The sequence below is a fragment of the Halichoerus grypus genome, chromosome 2, assembly GCF_964656455.1.
Source record: "Halichoerus grypus chromosome 2, mHalGry1.hap1.1, whole genome shotgun sequence".
In the NCBI taxonomy this organism is placed as follows: domain Eukaryota; kingdom Metazoa; phylum Chordata; class Mammalia; order Carnivora; family Phocidae; genus Halichoerus; species Halichoerus grypus.
Window position 1 is genome coordinate 97,823,146 of NC_135713.1, and position 19,184 is coordinate 97,842,329.

Genomic DNA, 19,184 nt, shown 5'->3' on the forward strand with positions numbered 1-19,184 from the left:
AGTTCTGGGGCCTAAGATCTAGTAAGGAAGAATCTGGATACACAGAGTGCCAAGGAAGGAACCCCAGCCACCAAAAGGAGCAAGCAGGAGAGCGGTGAACAATGGGGCTGCCAGACTGCAGGGGAAGGAGGGAGGGAGAATGAAAACCTGTTGCCAATGTCTCAGTTCTGCCTGAGCCATCCCTGGCCATAGGCCCTGGAAAAACAGGAGGTGATACTAAGACAGAGTGACCCCTCTACTGGACTACACGCAAAGCATAGCCAACTTGGAAAGTTGGGTGCAATCAACAGGATGGGCCTGCCCAGTCTAAGGCAAGGCTGACACCACTGGGAGAACCTCAGAAGCAAGATAACCCAGTGTGAGTGTTCTCATGGGCTCTGTCCCTTCCCTGCTCCCCACCCCCTCTCCACCTCTCTCTCCACGCATCCCACTTTGGAGCACTGTTTACTTTCTCCTCCTGGTCCTCTTCCCAGCCTATGTCCCTGGAGGAAAGATGCTTCCAGACAGATTTGCCAGTTGCAGAGTAAAGACTACACCTCACCTGGAATGCTGGATCGGAGAACATTATCCTCAGCGCGTTCGGCAATCACGATGTGTCTCTGATGAGATCCATTGTAAATAAAGTAAAATTCGGCATCTTTAGGAAGATAAACATTTTTGCCAAACTTTGCATAGATGGTCATCTGCCCCTAAAAAGAGTAAGTTAAGGCATCATCACACTTTCTTGTTCTGATTCTAAAAAACCACAGTAAAAAGGGCTGGGGTCCAAAATAGTGTTGTTTGTTATGTTGATTTCATGTGGTTGACTCTCAAATATTACAAATCCTCCTTTCCAACAGCAAACACTTGGGACGACAGAGAGGTGCTTTCTGACATTTGAAAGTATGGGTGTCAGAGCTGGTTTGTTCTGTTTTTAAAGCTGAATAAGTCCAGAGGATAGGGAAGAATTTTTTTAAGTATACTAGCTGTATAAATGTGATTGAACTTTGTTGCCTTTTATTTCCTTTGAATTCCTACCTGATGAACATCACTGATTCCCTATTAATTTTTTTCTGTACCTGACATACCACCATACTACAAAGGTTCAAAACGATTATCTTTAGTTATTGCCTTACCCTGTACTGGATCCCAGTAGGTTGTAAGGACTTTAAATATTCACAAACTATGCCAAATACATAGCACCACATGCTCCCACACTTGTTGTGCCATTTCCAATTGCTATTTGTCTTCTGAGGGAATTCCAAGTCCTCTTTTTCATCCGGCCTGGCCTCACACTTTCTCTTGAGAGCTTCTAGTTGGCACAAACCCTAAGTGCCCTGGTTCCAAGGAGAGGAGCTGCCCCTGGGTCACAGAAGAAGGTGAGGTATGTCAAGGAAGCAGGTAGCAGGTGAGGGCTCTCCAGTACATTCTCATCCGGACGCTGTGTGGAAGGGCTAGATCTACATTTCTACAACCAAGGGAGAAGCACCAGTAGACAGGCCTGCCAGACCCTCCTGGGACACTGGAAAACTAAAGGCTTCAGACACTCCCTCCACTCAAAAACAAAAAAGCAATACAGGAGAGTCCTCCAGGGAGATGGTACATTCCACCCAGCCTGTGGGAGTGGCAGGGAAATGGAAACTAGGAGGTGGAAAGGGTCGCCCACTTTGGAAGGCCTCCAGAGCTTGGCCCACTGCGGAGAAGCATCTGGGCTTTTGTGTGCTTGCCCAACAAAAACAAACCCTCTCTTGGCAAGTCCCTCCCCCTGTGATAGGGGAGAAAAGGAAACAGAGGAAATTCTACACAGCCTCCTTAACATCTGTTTGCCTTTGATGGCTATCATCAACACTATATTCTGTAGGATATCAAGAAGTAGGCCAATTCAGTATCAGAAACAAAATCACTGCAGAACTCCTTTCTCCAATAATCACATGGATATTTCATCTAAACTTTAAAAATAAAAAGGATGTTTTCCTAGTGGTTTGAAATCTATCACCCACAAAGCATTACCTTAAATTATGAATTGGTATAAATACAAATTGTGGTTTCCTGGAAAAAAAAATCACTAGTTTATACAATTTTGGATTGTCCTTTCTCTGCATGTGAGCACATGCAAACATGCAGGAATGTCATCAATAGAAAGTAGCATGCCAAGAATAATCCACCATACGATAGCTTCCAAAAAAGTTCAGGAAGAGGATCTGAAAGGCAAAAAAAAAAAAAAAAAAAACCAGTAACAAATGTCTGACATGACAGAGAGGAAACTTAGATGAAATTCCATTTCCTAAAAAAGGAAGAACAGCCTGCGTTAGTCATGTTCCTGGTGGCTAAAGGGACTGTTAATTGTCCACGAACAGAATCTGACCTGACTTGTGATTTTTTTTTTTTTAAAGAAAACAAACTGTATCAACAGATCAAAGCTTTTCACGGATCAGAAGAATATCTAATCTGTATCTATTCAAAACAACCCTCACATTCGTATTTTCTTTGGTTGGGTGAACAAGGACCACAACTTATGAAGGAGTTTAAATGCAAGACTTTCCAAAGCAATACAACCCCAAAGAGAACAGTTTTACAATTTAGGTGTGCCTTCCTTTTGAGCCTACACCATGCTCTACATTGATAAAAAGAAAATAAACAAAAACAGGTCAGAAATAAGACCTATCCATTAAAGAGAGATGGCCACAGTCTTAGCGCTAAGAACACTAGTCAGCAATAAAAAGGGGTCTTCTTATTTGCTAATCGCAGAGATCAGAAAGACACAGAAGGCATTATGAGAGGAGGAGGGATGGGGGTGATGCAGAAATTAAGAGAGAAACTCAAAGAGAAAGAATGGGATGGGGGTGGGCAGGAGAGTATGACAGAAAAAGAAAATATGAATATGAAAGAACATGAACATTTTCATTCCAGAAAGCGAAAGCTCCAAGGAGATTTAGACTAAGCCACACACATCAGGAGAAATGGGTTTCTGAAAATGTTCCAAAAAACCAGTACAGTATAAGTAACCAGCCACAAGTGACAATTTGGGGGGTAGACTGGGGTCTTTCTAATCACTCTGGCCACTGAAAATCTGCTCCTTTTCTAAGAGGGCCACTAATTTTGTTAATGGCAAAGATAAATACCAACCTACAGAATTCCAGTGTACTTCTACCTGTTCCCCACCTGGAATCAATTTCACACTTTTAGGCAATTAAAACTATAAACTTTCCTAAGTGAATTTACTGCCATTATCAGACTCACTCTCCTTCTATTCAGAAATACTAAACATCATCTTTCTGTCAATTCACTATATCCCACATTTTAAAAAACACACATTCAACCAGCAGTGTAAGAGGGTTCCCCTTTCTCCGCATCCTCGCCAACATTTGTTGTTTCCTGACTTGTTAATTTTAGCCATTCTGACCGGTGTGAGGTGGTATCTCATTGTGGTTCTGATTTGTATTTCCTTGATGCCAAGTAATGGTGAGCATTTTAGATATAGATATAGAGCATGCGTCTATTTGTAAGCTGGTACAGCCACTCTAGAAAACAGTATGGCGGTTCCTCAAAAAGTTAAAAATAGAGCTACCCTACAACCCTCAATAGCACTACTGGGTATTTATCCAAAGGATACAATCATTGTGATCCAAAGGGGCACATGCACCCTAATGTTTTGTTTTGTTTTTTTTATTTGACAGAGAGAGAGAGCATGAGGGGGGGAGGGTCAGAGGGAGAAGCAGACTCCCCACCTAGCAGGGAGCCCAATGTGGGACTCGATCCTGGGACTCCAGGATCATGACCTGAGCTGAAGGCAGTTGCTTAACCAACTGAGCTACCCAGGTGCCCCAACTCCAATGTTTATAGCAGCAATGTCAACAATAGCCTAAGTATGGAAAGAGCCCAGATGCCCACTGACAGATGAATGGCTAATTTGTATTTATCCATGGATAAATTCAATGGATAAATTCACCTGGGTAGCTCAGTTGGTTAAGCAACTGCCTTCAGCTCAGGTCATGATGCTGGAGTCCCAGGATCGAGTCCCACACTGGGCACCCTGCTAGGTGGGGATAAAAATGGATAAAGAAGAGGTGGTAATATATAATATTACTCAGCCATCAAAAAAATGAAATCTTACCATTTGCAACGTGGATAGAACTAGAGGGTATCAGGCTAAGCGAAATAAATCAATCACAGAAAGACAATTATCATATGATATCACTCATATGTGGAATTTAAGAAACAAAAGAGGGGTATGGGGGAGGGGAGGGAAAAATAAAACAAGATGAAATCAGGGAGGGAGACAAACCATAAGAGACTTTTTTTTTAAGATTTTATTTATTTATTTGACAGAGAGAGACACAGCAAGAGAGGGGACACAAGCATTTTTCCTTTTTTTTTTAAATCTTAAAAAATCAATTTTATTTAACATAAAAGGTTATATTAGTTTCAGGTATACAGTATAATGATTCAACAATACTGTACATTACTTGGTGCTCCTCATGGTAAGTGTGCTCTTAATCCCTTTTGCCTATTTCACCCATCCCCCAACTCACCTCTCCTCTGGTAACCATCAGTTCTCTGTATTTAAAAGTCTGCTTTTTTGTCTCTTTTTTTATTTGTTCAGTTGTTTCTTAAATTCCACATATAAATGAAATATACGGTATTTGTTTTTCTCTGACTGACTTACTTCACTTAGCATTGTATCCGCTAGATCATCTATGTTGTTGCAAATGGCAAGAATTTTTTTAAATTTTATTTTATTATGTTAATCACCATACATCATTAGTTTTTGATGTAGTGTTCCATGATTGTTTGCGTATAACTCATTTTTAAAAACGTTAATTCCAGTGTAGTTAACATACAGTGTTATATTAGTTTCAGGTGTGCACTATAGTGATCGATTTGGGTCAGATGAAATATTCTTTGTAAGCGTCAAAATTCAGCTCCTCCCTGCCCCACCCCCTTCCTTTTTACAAAGGTGTTTCCAGATTGCAGTTCCTGGTAGGGTGGATATTTCTCTTCTCATTGTCATTTATTTTCCATCTTTCTTGCCCTTTTCCTGCTTCAACTCAATTCTCAGTTGCTTTGTTTTTCTAGTCCTTTCTCCTCTTGCCACTGCCATCACTCCCTAGCCCATCGCTGCTGCTGTTTTGTCCTTTCCCTCCCCACAGAGCTCTCATCCTTGTTTTTTCTTTCCTTGCCTCGCACAGACTCTTTTGGAGCTGGGGCTGAGCGGAGTCTCTGGGTGCTCTTTCCTCGTTGCCCTGTGCCCCTGGTTTCTGCAGTTGCGTGTTTGCCATGCTGTGGCTTGGCTGGCTTTTACCTGTGCTTGTTCGCATTTGAGACGGAGAAGAGCAGTAGGCCCTGAGAGTGTGCTGTAGTTTGACAGAGCGGATGAGAGTTGAGGAAGAGAAGATACAAGAGCATGGGGAGAGATGGGTGTTGTGCAGTGAGTACTGGGAAGCTTTGACAGCGCTGATTGCCTCTACTCCTGACTTGTTTCCATAAAGGCCTTTCTTTCCCAGGCCCTGGGGTAGGAGTACAGGGGTGAGGTGGTAAATCTTCCAACTGGCAGGCAGCTTGGAGCATGGGAAGAACATTGGATGCAGGATGAAGACCTGGGCCCCAGCCCTGGGTCTGCTGTATGGTCAGACCCAGAGCAAGTCACCTATTGGTATGGACTTCCACTTTCCTCATCTGGGATGTCAGGGATTGATCCCATGAACTCTGAGGCTTCTTACAGCTCTGTTTTATGAGTTCTGAATCCCTACTTTTCTGGGCAAGCATTCCTGATTCTTTTATCCTGCACTGGTCATTATTTGGTAGGTCCTTCAGTGCTCCTGTTTAAGAATGGGTGTGTGTGTGTGTGTGTGTGTGTGTGTGTGTGTGTGTGTGTGTGTGTGTGTGTGTGTGTGTGTGTGTGTGTTAGAGAGTTGAATTTGTGTTCTGGCACAGATGCTGGCCAGATGAGGACAAAGGGCACTGTTCCCTTCTTTTGTACCCTCATAAGAGAGACTTCTATGGAATGCAGGAGCTCTGTGTCCTACTCTGAAATAAGAATACAGATGATCGTGTCACTGAGATTGTGTCAGTCTTTGTCCAGGAGTTATCAATTCATGAAGACTTAGGGTTCTTTGTATTCCTGATAGTCTTGGTTTCAGTTTGGCACATTCAATGCTGTCAGTGGACCCAGACTGACCTTCATATGACACATGGTTTGACATACATTTGTAGACCTCAAGCATTAAATAATAACCCAATGAGATGATTGTCTGCTTGGATTCAACCTGAATCTGAAGTTGATGAATTGCAGTCATCAATGGAAATTAAAAGCTTGTTTGAGATGTGAGCTAGAGGTGAATTTGAGTTTCCAATACAGACAAGCAGAGGGTGTCCTAGAGTCTGAGGGGCCTTACAGACACCAAGTAGGTGGCGCTGAAACTTCTTTTCTGAAGGAAAACCTTTTTTTCTCCCAAAGGAAAACCTCTCTTTCCCCCAAAGGAAAACGCTTTTTCCCTAAACAAAGTAATATGGGGAACTTTAATATATAAAATGGATAAAACTTCTTTATTGTTAAATGTGTTCTTCAAATTTAAATATATTACATTTATTAATTCACCGAAGACAGTGACTTAGCCTGGCAGTTCAGGTCCTCACCAGTGTATTAAAGCTTGATAAATAATACATTTAAGTGAATGCAGTCTTTTTAGATTTAGAAATAATTGGAAACTGGGGCACCTGGGTGGCTCAGTTGGTTAAGCGTCTGCCTTGGGCTCAGGGGCCAGGGGCCTGGGATTGAGCCCCACATTGGGCTCCCTGTTCGGCGGGGGGCCTGCTTCTCCCTTTCCTGCTCCCTCTGCTTGTTCTCGCTCTCTCTCTCTCTCTCTCTGTGTCAAATAAATTAATAAAATCTTTAAAAAAAATTGGAAACCTATTTTCCAAAATGAAATTTAAATGGAATGCTTGTGAACTCCGTTAGAATCCAGATTTCCCTTGATCTCAATTTGAAAACTACTAATGCAGAGACTGAAAATGAACCAACCGTCAACCCAAGGAGCTAAGAAATTGAAGCAGAAGAATAAGGGAGAGATTAATTTAAATACACACAAAAATACCACTTATCTAGACCTACATATTTTTTTTTTCATATTGAAGCTATTAATCTAGATTATTTACCAGGTATCACAGATTCTAGATTTGTAAAACTAGGTAGGTCGGTATTTAGCCCCATTCTCTTTTATGATACATAAATAAGCAAAGCAAAATAAAACAAAAGCAGTGTCTTCTGGTTGTGCTTATTCCTTCTAAGCTAAAGCAATCTTTGTCATCTTTGGCCATCTCTGATTCTTAGAAGGCTCTCACTGTAGAATTGAACTCTGTGCCCTGTCCTTCCCTCCATTGTTCTGGGCTTTCCCCCTTGGGGCCTGCAGAACATGTCAGAGCCCCTGTGGGCCTGAGAGACCCTCAGATATTTCTAACAGTGACCATTTAACCATGATTCTACACTTCTTTGGCCAAACAGTCCCAGTTCCTTCAATTGTTCCTCATATGACAATATGGTTTTTGTGTCCCTTTGGCATCCTTGTCCTTTTCCTCTGAATGTGTTGTCAGTTTTGTCTGTATTGAAATATTCCATGGCCCAGGTATGTCTGATGGAGAGCAGAGCCTGACCATACCCATTCTTAATGGAGTTACTAGATTTTCACCCATGCAGGGTAGGGCAGAGTTAGCATTTTAGGGTAGCTGTGTTGGTGACAACTCATGCTTAGTTGATTATTGACTAAAATCCTAACTGCCATCCAGTTGTTAAACTGCATTTTGCTTCATTCCTTATTTATGTACTTGATTATTTGGGAACCACGCACAGGACCTTTCTTACTCAAGAACTACTGGGGTGATTTAAGAGTACAGATTATAATTGGAATTTTCTTACACCCAAGCCAGTACATTTCCTTCAGTGGTCTGCTTAAAGTGTCATATATATTTTCAGTTTCTAGGAGTTCTGTGTTTTCATACATCTGTGAGTAAGTTAGTGATTTTATTTATTACTTTCTTTAGTGATTTTAAAAGGAAGTAATCTAAGGAGACTTTTTTTTTTAAAGATTGTATTTATTTATTTGACAGAAACACAAAGTGAGAGAAAGAACACAAGCAGGGGGAGAGGCAGAAAGAGAAGCGGACTCCCCGCGGAACAGGGAGCCCGATGTAGGGCTTGATCCCAGGACCCTGGGATCATGACCTGAGCTGAGGCAGATGCTTAACAACTGAGCCACCCATGCACCCCTCTAAGGAGACTTTTCAATGAGCAATAATCGCACCTCTAAGGAGACTTTTAAAGCCTACTTCTGTTTCTCTTGAGGAATTGGAGTAATTTACTGACCTCTGTCCTGAATTGTTTTTTTTTTTTACTCACTTCAGCTTTGATACAGAAACAAAGGCTATTTCAGTTCTGTAGTGGTGAATCATCCCATTCAGTGTGAAAGTCCTGGAGAATTTTTGATTTGTGTGTTTATGTATAACTGAATTTATTGCAGAGATATGAAAAATGTGTGGCTTTTTAATATTAACATATAAATTATGGTAATTGCTCCTTTTGGTAAATAATTGTGTTACTTATGTGATTCAGATCTTTTATATCCTTGTCACTTTTTTTGTCTGCTTCTTCCATCAGCTACTGAAAGAGGCATGTTAAGGTCTAACTTGCGATTATGGATTGGTCTAGCTCTTTGGCTTGTTAATTTTTTTTTAATATTTTGAGGCTGTGTTATTAGGTGCATACAGATTTAATGATGATAATCTCTTTTTAAACTATGATGCAAAGTTCCTCTTTCTTTACTAGCAAGACATGCTTTAAAATCTACTTTTTCAGGGGCGCCTGGGTGGCTTAGTTGTTAAGTGTCTGCCTTTGGCTCAGGTCAGAATCCCAGGGTCCTGGGATCGATCCCCACATCAGGCTCCCTGCTCAGCGGGAAGCCTGCTTCTCCCTCTCCCTCTGCCTGCCGTTCCCCCTGCTTGTGGGAGCTTTCTCTCTCTCTCTCTCGCTCTGTCAAATAAATAAATAATATCTTTAAAAAATATCTACTTTTTCTGATACTGTTTTGGCCATACTTGCTTTCTTTTGGTTGGTATATCTTTTTACTTTTAAGTTTTCTGTGTTTTTATCTTTCATTTTTGAATTAAAAAATTCTGTACTATGTTGGTATTGTATTTGGGTCAGTTCATTTACACTTAAAATAATTGCTGGTATATTTGGATTTCTATCCTCTAACTATCTATTTGACATACGTTTTATGTTTTTGTTTCTCTGGTCTTTGTGATTAATAAAATATTTTCTAATTGGGTTTTTCTTCTGTAACTTGTTATACATTTTTCTACTGTTACCCTCAACTTAAAACTTATGTATTTGACACAAGTGTAATGAGCTATTATGTTTAACATTTTCCCCAAACTGCTAGACACGTGAATCCCATTTGCCTTTTACATTACTATTGTCAGACATTTTAGTTCTACAAATATTTTCAACTCCAGGGCGCCTGGGTGGCTCAGTCATTAAGCGTCTGCCTTCGGCTCAGGTCATGATCCCGGGGTCCTGGGATCGAGCCCCGTATCGGGCTCCCTGCTCTGCGGGAAGCCTGCTTCTCCCTCTCCTGCTCCCCCTGCTTGTGTTCCCTCTCTTGCTGTGTCTCTCCCTCTGTCAAATAAATGAATAAAATCTTTAAAATATATATATATATATATATATATTTTCAACTCCATGACATAGTTCCTATTTTATACATTAGATATTAATTATATTTACTCCACTGTTCAATTCTCCCTTCGGTGTCTGTTTATGTTGGAGATCATTTTATTTCTGCTTGAATAATTCCCTTTAATGTTTCTTTTAGTGTTGGTTTGCTGGCAATGAATTCCCTAATAAAAAGATGCACACTTTGTTCTCATTGTCGCAATTTAAAACTACAGTATTTATTCCGTATTCATGCCAGATATTTTAGAAATTAGATGGTTAAGGTTGTTTAGCAAATGACATTGTTAGTAACAAGTATAATTATAATTATATAAGTATAAGTATACATAGATACATTGTCTACAGAGGGTGAGAGTGAAGAGAGTAGGGAGAACATTAGCACAAGGATATTCAGTGATTAGGATAATACAAGCACCAAGCTACTCAAAGTATTTAGAGACCTAGTTTAAGGAAAAAAATATTTAGAATGTGCACATCAGTGTCGACCATTTCCATCTTAAATGTCATCAGAAGAAGAGTAAAATAATTGGATGAAATAAATAGTTTAATGGGGCAAAAAGATTGAATACCTTTTTGGTTCTTTGAGAAGAAATCCACAGATGTCACAGCATTTCAGCAGAAGGCTTGGTCTTTGAGAATTATTGATGAGTTTTACAAGTAGAATTTCTCAAAGAGGATGCTTCTAGGTAAAAAATGTTGGTTTAATTAACTGTGTGTGTGTGTGTGTGTGTATGTTTATACTGAGGTGTATTCAGTATGGTTCTAGTCCAGCTTTCCTACTCAATATTTGTTCCCATTTTCCATGTTACTGGCCTGCAGAGATTTTACAGGAGTATTTGAGAACTTTTTATCTGGCCAAGAGAAAATAACAGGTGATACACCTTCAGTATTCAGAGAGGAAAGGGACTGATTGTGATGTTCATTTCAACTTGTTCACTTGAGAAAATGAAAATTTTGACCTGCTTAAGGCAAACGTGAATGCAGATATGAATAGACAAGGGAAGACCAGAATTCTTGAAGTTGAAATTTGAACAGGCCACTAACAATATTGACACTATTTAGCAGTAGTCTTTAGTAAAAGTAATTTGAGGGGTAGGGGGAAAAAAAGATGAAATCAATAAGGAACTGTTCACTATCCATAAATTAGGAAATAAAAGTTTTGGCAAGGTTGCAATGAAAATGATACTCATGACCAGCACTGGTGGCCATGAAATTTGATAGAACATTACTGGAAAGCAGTTTGGTGATTTGTGACAAGTTTTCACATGTTTGGACCCATTTCTGGAATTTTATTCTACAGTAATAAAACATAAAATAATGCACATGAAAAAGTTCCTTGTAGTATCATTTATAATGTTAAGCTAGAAACATTTTTCAAGTACAATAATACAGGGATGACAGAGGAAAATATAGAGCATCCCATTTGATGGAATGCAATTGAATGGTGCCAAAAATCAGAAGATGGAAAAGTACTTTCAATAGAAGAGAGAGGAGCACCATATGTGTACTTATGCCGTGAGGGTAGCTCTGTAAGAATTAGCTTTGCATTGCACAAAAACTGGAAGGCAGTAAAAGAACGAAAACAGGTTGGAACATTGGAAGGGTGTCAAGATAGATGGGATTTAGATTTGTTTAATCCCTATCATTTTGTTCAATACTGAGAAATGTTAGCCTTCTAACTTAATGGGCTTATGAATTTTTGTGTTAAATATTGAATTAATTGGAAATTGAATGTGTGATATGAGGCCTGTTTTTGCCCCTAATAGATGGCTATTGTTCCAAAAAAACAATTTGCTGAGTTGACTGTTCTTTCCCCACTGGCTTGAAATGTCACCTTTATTACATAACTTCTATGCATCTGCTTCTGGGCTCCCTACTCAGTGGTCTGTCTCTGTGCCCATGTCGCACTGTTTAAATTATTATGATTTTATTGCAAGCTTTGCTTTGTGGTAGGGCAAATTCTGACCCTACTCTGCACAGCCCAAGCATTATCTTTCTCCAAAATGTTTTTAGTCTTGTGAATCTGTTCTTCCAGATGCACTTCAAAGATTTCATTTGAAGATCAAGTTTGGGTTTTGACTAGAGCACATTAAAGTTTTAGATTAATTTGGGGAAATAATTTTGCCCATTATGCCTCTGTGTCCAGAATTTTCAGTGAAATGAGTGTGTATTTTTTTAATTTAAATTCAGTTAATTAACATACAGTGTATTATTAGTTTCAGAAGTAGAGTTCATTGATTCATCGGTTGCATATTACACCCAGTACTCATTATATCATGTGTCCCTCTTAATACCCATCACCCAGTTACCTGATCCCCCCACCCACCACCCCTCCAGCAACCCTCAGTTTGTTTTCTAGAGTTAAAAGCCTCTTATGGTGGGGCACCTGGGTGGCTCAGTCGTTAAGCGTCTGCCTTCAGCTCAGGTCATGATCCCAGGGTCCTGGGATTGAGCCCCACATCGGGCTCCCTGCTCAGCAGGAAGCCTGCTTCTCCCTCTCCCACTCCCCCTGCTTGTGTTCCCTCTCTCGCTGTGTCTCTCTCTGTCAAATAAATAAATAAAATCTTTTTAAAAATGGAAAAAAAAAAGAATTGAGGGCAAAAAAAGCACCATGGAATGTGTCTTCTTGTGACACATCACAGGGGATGTTTTTCCAAACTCCTCACATCCAACTAATGGCCACACCCCCAGCTAGAAAGTCCCTCTCTCCTGTGTCCTACACAACAGTGTTGGGAGGAGAGGGCACCCTCAGGGATTCCTTTCCCATTCTCAGTCCCACTTTAGAACTGGCAATGACTTTAGAATGCAGGACCCCATTTTTCTGGCCTTGTCCTCCTTTTTAGGCCTGTACTTAGAACTGTTCAGGGCTCTCCGCCAGTGAAAAATATGACCTACATGCAAAGCTGCCCAATGTTGGCTTCACCAGAGACACCATCTGGCCAAAAGTTAGTTGGAGTCTGTTACTTCTTCTGAATTCAGCACAAAGCCCAGCAGTACAAGAACATCTGTAGCAACCCACACAAAGAACCAATCCCAAAAGCCTAAGTGCATAAATAATCTTGTTAAAGAATAATACCTTCCATTTCCTTAGCGCTTCCCTGTTCACAAGGCACTTCTGTGTATGCTGTCCCATTTGGACCTCACAACCCCCAAAGACACAGAGAAGTGAGGGACTGGCCCACAATCCACAGGGGGGGCAGAACTAACCATTGATTCATTCCAGAGATACACTGTGTATACTATGTACTAAGGTTACAACAAACTACCTGCCCTCACTATCTTTCTATTGGAGGCAAAGACAGGAAATAATCAAGTGCCTGATATGTGAGGGATTCGTAAGACCTCATAAAAATAAGGTGGGGTAAAGAGAGATATTTTAGAAAGGAAAGTAGGAAAACGCCCCTAATGAGCTGATGTTCTATTGGAGACCTGAATAAAGTAACAATGTGAACCATGTGGATATGAAAGAGAATCTCATGTTGGGAAACTGACAAGTGCAAAGGCCCTCAGGTGAGCATGTGAGACAGGCAACCCTGGTGGATGAAGCAGAAGAGGAGAGAAATGGGAGGCAAGGTCAGGGACAAGTGAAGCTCATCATACGGGCACAGGTGTCAGCTCTGCAGTGGGAAGCCATCGCCGAGCCCTGTGCAAAAGGGTGACAAGATCTAAACTTCCCTCTAAAAGGATCCCTCTGACTGCTCTGTTAAGAAGACATCACGACGGGGCAAAGGTGAGATGAGAGAGGCCCACAGCAAAAACCAGGCAAGAAACAACCAGACATTTTCTGCCATATCACAGAGGTTCTTGGGAGGATTTTCTCTGCCAAGAGGAAGTGAACACAGCAGTCTCCCAGGAGACCACATCTTTACTCAGCTCTGTTTATCCTCTACTGCAGCGCCTCTAGCAACACGGTGTCATGGAGATGACCTGGGAGCCACAAGAGCAAAAATGGGTGCTCCTCTCCATGGCTAAGTGGGCAGCTGTTCAGGCTCCTGTGCAAGAGCTGACTGTAATTCAGGGCCCTTCCTTCCATTTCTTACAGATGCATGGACAAATGATGGATGGACAGATGGATGGATGGGGAGGGAGCGAAAGAGAGAGAGCTTCCGTTCATCTCTCCGCTGGCCTTTATCACCAATTTACATCAAATGATCAAACTGCAGTCGTGGTCATCTGACTTTTCAATTTGAACATGGAGCAGCACGGATCATCCTCTAACCCCAACTTCTATAATACATAGGCTTCTGTTTATAAGGCCAAACATGTCATGGAACACTACATCAAAAACTAATGATGTACTGTATGGTGACTAACATAATAAAATTAAAAAAAAAAAGATGGCAGGGCAAAAAAAAAACAATAAGGTCAAACATGAACCTTCAATCTAAAAATAGAATATGCTTTACAAACCTTATTATGTGCAGATAACTTCACTACTGACAAAGCCCCCATATAGACATTACTAGAGGAACCTCAAGAAAAAAAGTCAGAATTTGTTTTAACTCACATTGAATTCAAAATTTCTCACTTCCCAATATGGAAATTCAATGTGAAAGCAATAGTACTTATCAATTTATTAAATGAGGTTGCTTGGTAACCCAAAAGGATAAAAATGACCATGAAAGGAACCCTTTGTGTTTTCATTAATAGTACTGTGCATGGGAATGTATCAGGCACCATGCTAAGTCAATCAGCTCACTAAGTCCTTACAATCACTCTTCAGGGTAGAAACCATCATCCAGAGTTTACAGATGAGTGAACTGAGGCTTTCAGAGGTCAAGGACTCTGACCACAGTGATCTAGAAGTTCAGGGGGCAGACGTAGGAGTCAAGGCCATCTCTGCGAAGTGGGCTCTGCTTCCCTCCTAACTCCTGCTACATCCTGCCATTGTGCCCAGTGCTCTATCACCTGGAGGCAAGGCCTCTGCAGGGGCCGGCCCACTGCACTGAGGGACCCCAACCGTCTCACTACACCTAGATCTAACTTAAGGAGGGGCTCTTCAGTTACTCATCAATATACTGTGAATACTTAGAAGAAAAGATCTGTGTTCGAGGAGCGTGAATATTGTGACCACATTTATTTTCTTCTTTCTTCTCACTGCATTGGACAAACCCCTAATCTGTGCCAGGCACAGATGATAGAGGACAAGACCTGATCTTACCCTCAGGGAGTTCACAGCCTCACAGGCAGAAAAAAACTTAGACACCCACACTTTAGTACAGGGCACCCTGTACAGCTGGAAACAGGAGGATCCAGGTCCACCTTGCAACACTGGGAAAGCCCTCCCCCAGAGGACAAAGGGGACTTTGTCTAGGAAAGGGAATTCCAAGTAAAGCATGAAGGCTGGCTATAGAATGGTTCCTTGGGAAAGGACAGTTGATTGCAACCAGGCTGTCAACACTTGAGGTGGTAAGCAAGACCACAGGGGAAGCTGGACGTGAAGGCAGAGGCCAGCTCAGAGAGGGCCTGAGGGACAGGCAATCACTGGGGAGGGAGGTGGATTTTGAGCAGGGGAGTGACACAATCACCTCTGCATTTCTCTAACGGGCAGAAAGGAAAGCAGAAAGGATGCTATGGAGGTGGCCTTCCTTGGGACACAGTCTCTCTCACAGTTCTCTACTGCTCAGTCATTTCTAAAGAATACCAAAAATAACCCCAGAAGTTAGGAAAACATGTGTCTGGGTCAATGTGACAGGAAATGCTAGTCTGGCTCGCCACCCACACCCTAAAGCATTAGTGGAAGGAACATAAAGGTTGAGCGTGAGGCATCTACAATCAAATTAGACCGGAGTTCCAACGTCAGCAGCCTCAGTTACCTCAACTATAAAATGGTGATAGGGGCGCCTGGGTGGCTCAGTTGGTTAAGCGACTGCCTTCGGCTCAGGTCATGATCCTGGAGTCCCTGGATCGAGTCCCGCATCGGGCTCCCTGCTCGGCAGGGAGTCTGCTTCTCCCTCTGACCCTCCCCCCCTCTCATGTACTCGCTCTCTCTCATTGTCTCTCTCAAATAAATAAATAAAATCTTTAAAAAAAAAAAAAAAAATGGTGATAAAAACCGAACCCACCTAGCAGGTAGGACAGGTAGGAGTCAACCAAATCAGCACCTGACACTTAAGTGTTTTTTAGCTAGTTGCTCACATCCCCTGGATGTACTGAAGACCCACGTGATGAACTCCAAGACAGTTCACTCTACCAGAGTTTGGCATGGCATCAGTGACTGTGTTTTTCAGGACCTGGATGCTACTGTAGTCTGTTAGAGGGTTAAAAGAGTGCTCATTTTCTAGGATATTAATCTATCTCGGTTGCGCGTGTGATTTTTTCTGGAATCGGAAGTGGTGCAAACAACAGGCCATGAGAGCACTAAGAAATGTTAACCTATGCTCTGTGCTACATCACTATCCTGTCTGTACCTCCATGGAACCTTTTCATAGATACTAGAGTCTCCCTTTCTCTTTTATGTACACATTCTAGTAGCAATTGCCTAGAAGCATGTTGTGCTCCTCTTTCTGAAGACCGTGAAGTCAAACTCCCAGCATTTCACACCCTCTCGTCACCAGCGAAAACTCTGCCCCTACTCCTTATGCCCATCCCGACCCCATGTACTCTGTAAAGCAGCTCTTCCAGGCAGGTCTCCATGATACCCCTCGGAACTCAGGGCATCTCATCTCAACCTCTCTTACAGTACTTAGCTCTTCCTGCCTTAGAGTCTTTTCCTCTGCCCAAAATATAAGCCTCCATTTTACTAATTGATTTTCCTTCCATCCCTCTGTTTACCCTGTCACATGAGGGCAGGAGAGTATGGTGGTGAAGTACACAGGTCCTGGTCTGGGGGGGTCAGGTGGCCCTGGATCCCGTTCCCACCTCTTCCACTTATCACTGTTTACCTTTAAACAAGTGGCTTAACTTGTCTGTACCTCAACTCCTCTCCTCATGTGTAAAATGGGATTAACAGCAGACACTCCTTCTTTAGATGTCAGTGAGGATTCAAGCAGGTAATGGATGCTGTGCCTGCCACATGGTAAGAGCTCAGGAAGTGTTAGTAAGTCTTCTTTCTCATTTGTAAGGTACATCCATTTTGTAAGTAATAAGGCATAATGTTCATGAATGATTTCTTCCCAAATGTCCTTCAAATATCTGGCATCCGTGGGACCTAGACATTATCTCAAAGGCAGAAAGGACTCAAAAAGTTAACTCAAATTTCAAATGCTCAATTAAAAGGAAAGAATATTTTTGCAAACCAGAAGAATCACTTTTCATCGTGTGTTTCCACTATGATCTTTAATATACCACTTTTTTCTTATCCAAAGTAAGATATAGTTTCCTACTTCATTCATCAAATATTTATCAAGCCCTGATTGAGTACATTCCAGACACCGTTCGAGGAATAAAGGATGTAGCAGTGAACTGAGCAAATCCCAGCTCTCATCATTTTGAGTCCTCTGGAAAGACATAATAAACAAATACCAAACATTGATGGGGCTATATAGAGAATTTAAAATAGAATAATGCCAAGTGCCCAGGGAGTTACTTCAGATTGGGCAAAGAGACCTTGGAAAGGCAGGACATGGAAGATGAGAGCTGAATTTCAAGATCTGCAAGGTTTTTTTCATAAAGGAAGAGAAAGGAATGAGAATGGGGTGGATGAGAAGGACACAAAAAAGACTAGGTCAGGAAAGAAGGCAAATCTGTTGGCAAAAACCTTGGAAGGCTTTGTCCCCAAACACAGGGATGAAATGAAGGGAGCTGCTCCACTGCCCTCAGTTTAGTGACAGGCTAGGTAGCAAGGTAACCTGGCTACCGTAACAGAGACCTGAAGGCTGGCTGGAGTAACCAAGTAAACGCTCACATCTTGCTCACATGAGAGCCCCATGCAGATATTGCTGCCCAATTGCCTTCCAAGGACCCAGACTCCTGCCACCATGTGGCTCTACCACCTGCAACACTTGGATCCCAAGTTAGCCTCTCTATTCCAGCCAGAAGGACAAAAGACTATGGGCAAGCACAGCTGTCCAGGCCTGAGCAGGGCACTGGTCTCTGCGACTACCATTCCGCTGGCAAGAACTCAGCTAGAAAGAATAAGTGGGAGACACTGTACAGCTGTGTGCCCAAGACAAGGAAGGTACGTTTGGTTCTTGGCTCAATCTCTGCCACAGGCTCTGGCACAAAAAGTGATTCCCAGAGCAGTGTAAGAGCTAACAGTATCCCTTCCCAAGATCAGGCTAATCAAACTGCAGAATGCTATACTTCAAAAACAAAAACAAAAAACTTAACAAAAGCAAGAGTTGGTGAATTGAGTTGAAAGTGATGATCAAGCAATGTCATCACACACCTTTAGCCAACCATCCTACATCACAACTGTTTCCAACACTAGATAAATGATGGAAAGAGCAGTGACAGAAAACACGATTTACAGAGCACACTTAACCCAGAGTCGCTTGGCACCTCACTCATGGATGTCATCAGGATTCCCAACAGGATACTTCGCCTCAGCTAGAACATTCAGTACCACATGATCCTTTCTAGGTGTGCACTAATTCTCTGTGGCTAAGAATATTCTTTAGCATTCAGAACAAAAGGGAAAAATAGTAACGTTTCAACTTGTCCTAACTCTATGTGATTACATCAAAGAAGGCTTTGTTTTATTATTTTCCACACTGTTCTATTTCCAACATTTTATCATTTAAAACCATTTTCTAAAGTTTTCAATAACAGATATGTCTATCACACCTGAGTTTAAAGAAAAATTGCATTTTCAACTTGTAGAGCTAAGGAGTTGATTCAAGAGCTGTGGAGGCACCAAAAGGGAAGCCACTAATTCTGACCCATGATTCAGTGAGCCACTAGCCCAACCATTCCTTTACTACATTTTGATGAAACAAATAATTAAGAATGAGAAGTCCTTCCAAAAGACAAGGGGGGGCTCTATCTTGTTCTACCTGCTTACCAACGGAGACATAGATGTCCTTGTCAAATGTACAAATGGCAGGAGCAAAGTTGGATGGGTTATTACAAATCAAGACTTGAAATGAACAGGGCCAACACTAACAATGGATTTCCCAACTATGAATGAAAGTATTGTACTCTGAGAAAACTTAGCAGCACAACAGAGGATGGAAGAACACCAGATGAACACCACTGATGTGGAAAGGATCTAGAGATTTCGGAAGGCAGTGACCCTAGGACAGTCGACATTGTGACACAGCTACCCGTAACAAGCTAAGACTACCTGAGACTGCAGGACAGTGTCCAGAAGAGGAAGAAAATAGTTCCATTGTCCTCTGCTTGAAGCCAAGCCTCGCTGGGGTTTCCTGTTTAATTAGAGCCACCGGGGTGATAACAGCTCTCAAACCTACATCAAGTAAAGAAAGGCTGTTGAAATTGGGAGTTTACTCTGGCAAAGAGAACACTTAATGGAGACACTTAAAGCTGTTCTCAAACTTTTGAAGAATCATGTACAAGAAAGAGCAGAATTGCTTCA

General features: G+C 41.7%; 1 protein-coding gene across 12 annotated transcripts in view; it reads right to left on the minus strand.

Annotated features, from left to right (window-relative positions):
• ARHGEF28 (Rho guanine nucleotide exchange factor 28) overlaps positions 1-19,184 on the minus strand; it is a 306,584-nt gene that overhangs the window by 170,293 nt on the left and 117,107 nt on the right. For 7 of the 12 annotated variants that reach the window (XR_013445747.1, XR_013445748.1, XM_078067194.1 and 4 more), the window contains exons 1-2: positions 1,116-1,337; positions 542-689 (exon numbers count right to left, since the gene is read on the minus strand). Coding sequence is in view for 10 of the 12 variants with exons in the window: in XM_078067194.1 (XP_077923320.1) it covers positions 542-689; positions 1,116-1,187 (220 nt within the window). In the remaining 2 variants the exon portion in view is untranslated. Of the gene's footprint in view, positions 1-541; positions 690-1,115; positions 1,338-19,184 lie in introns of those variants that run through there. The other 5 variants (XM_036080795.2, XM_078067191.1, XM_036080792.2 and 2 more) reach the window with 1 other exon arrangement.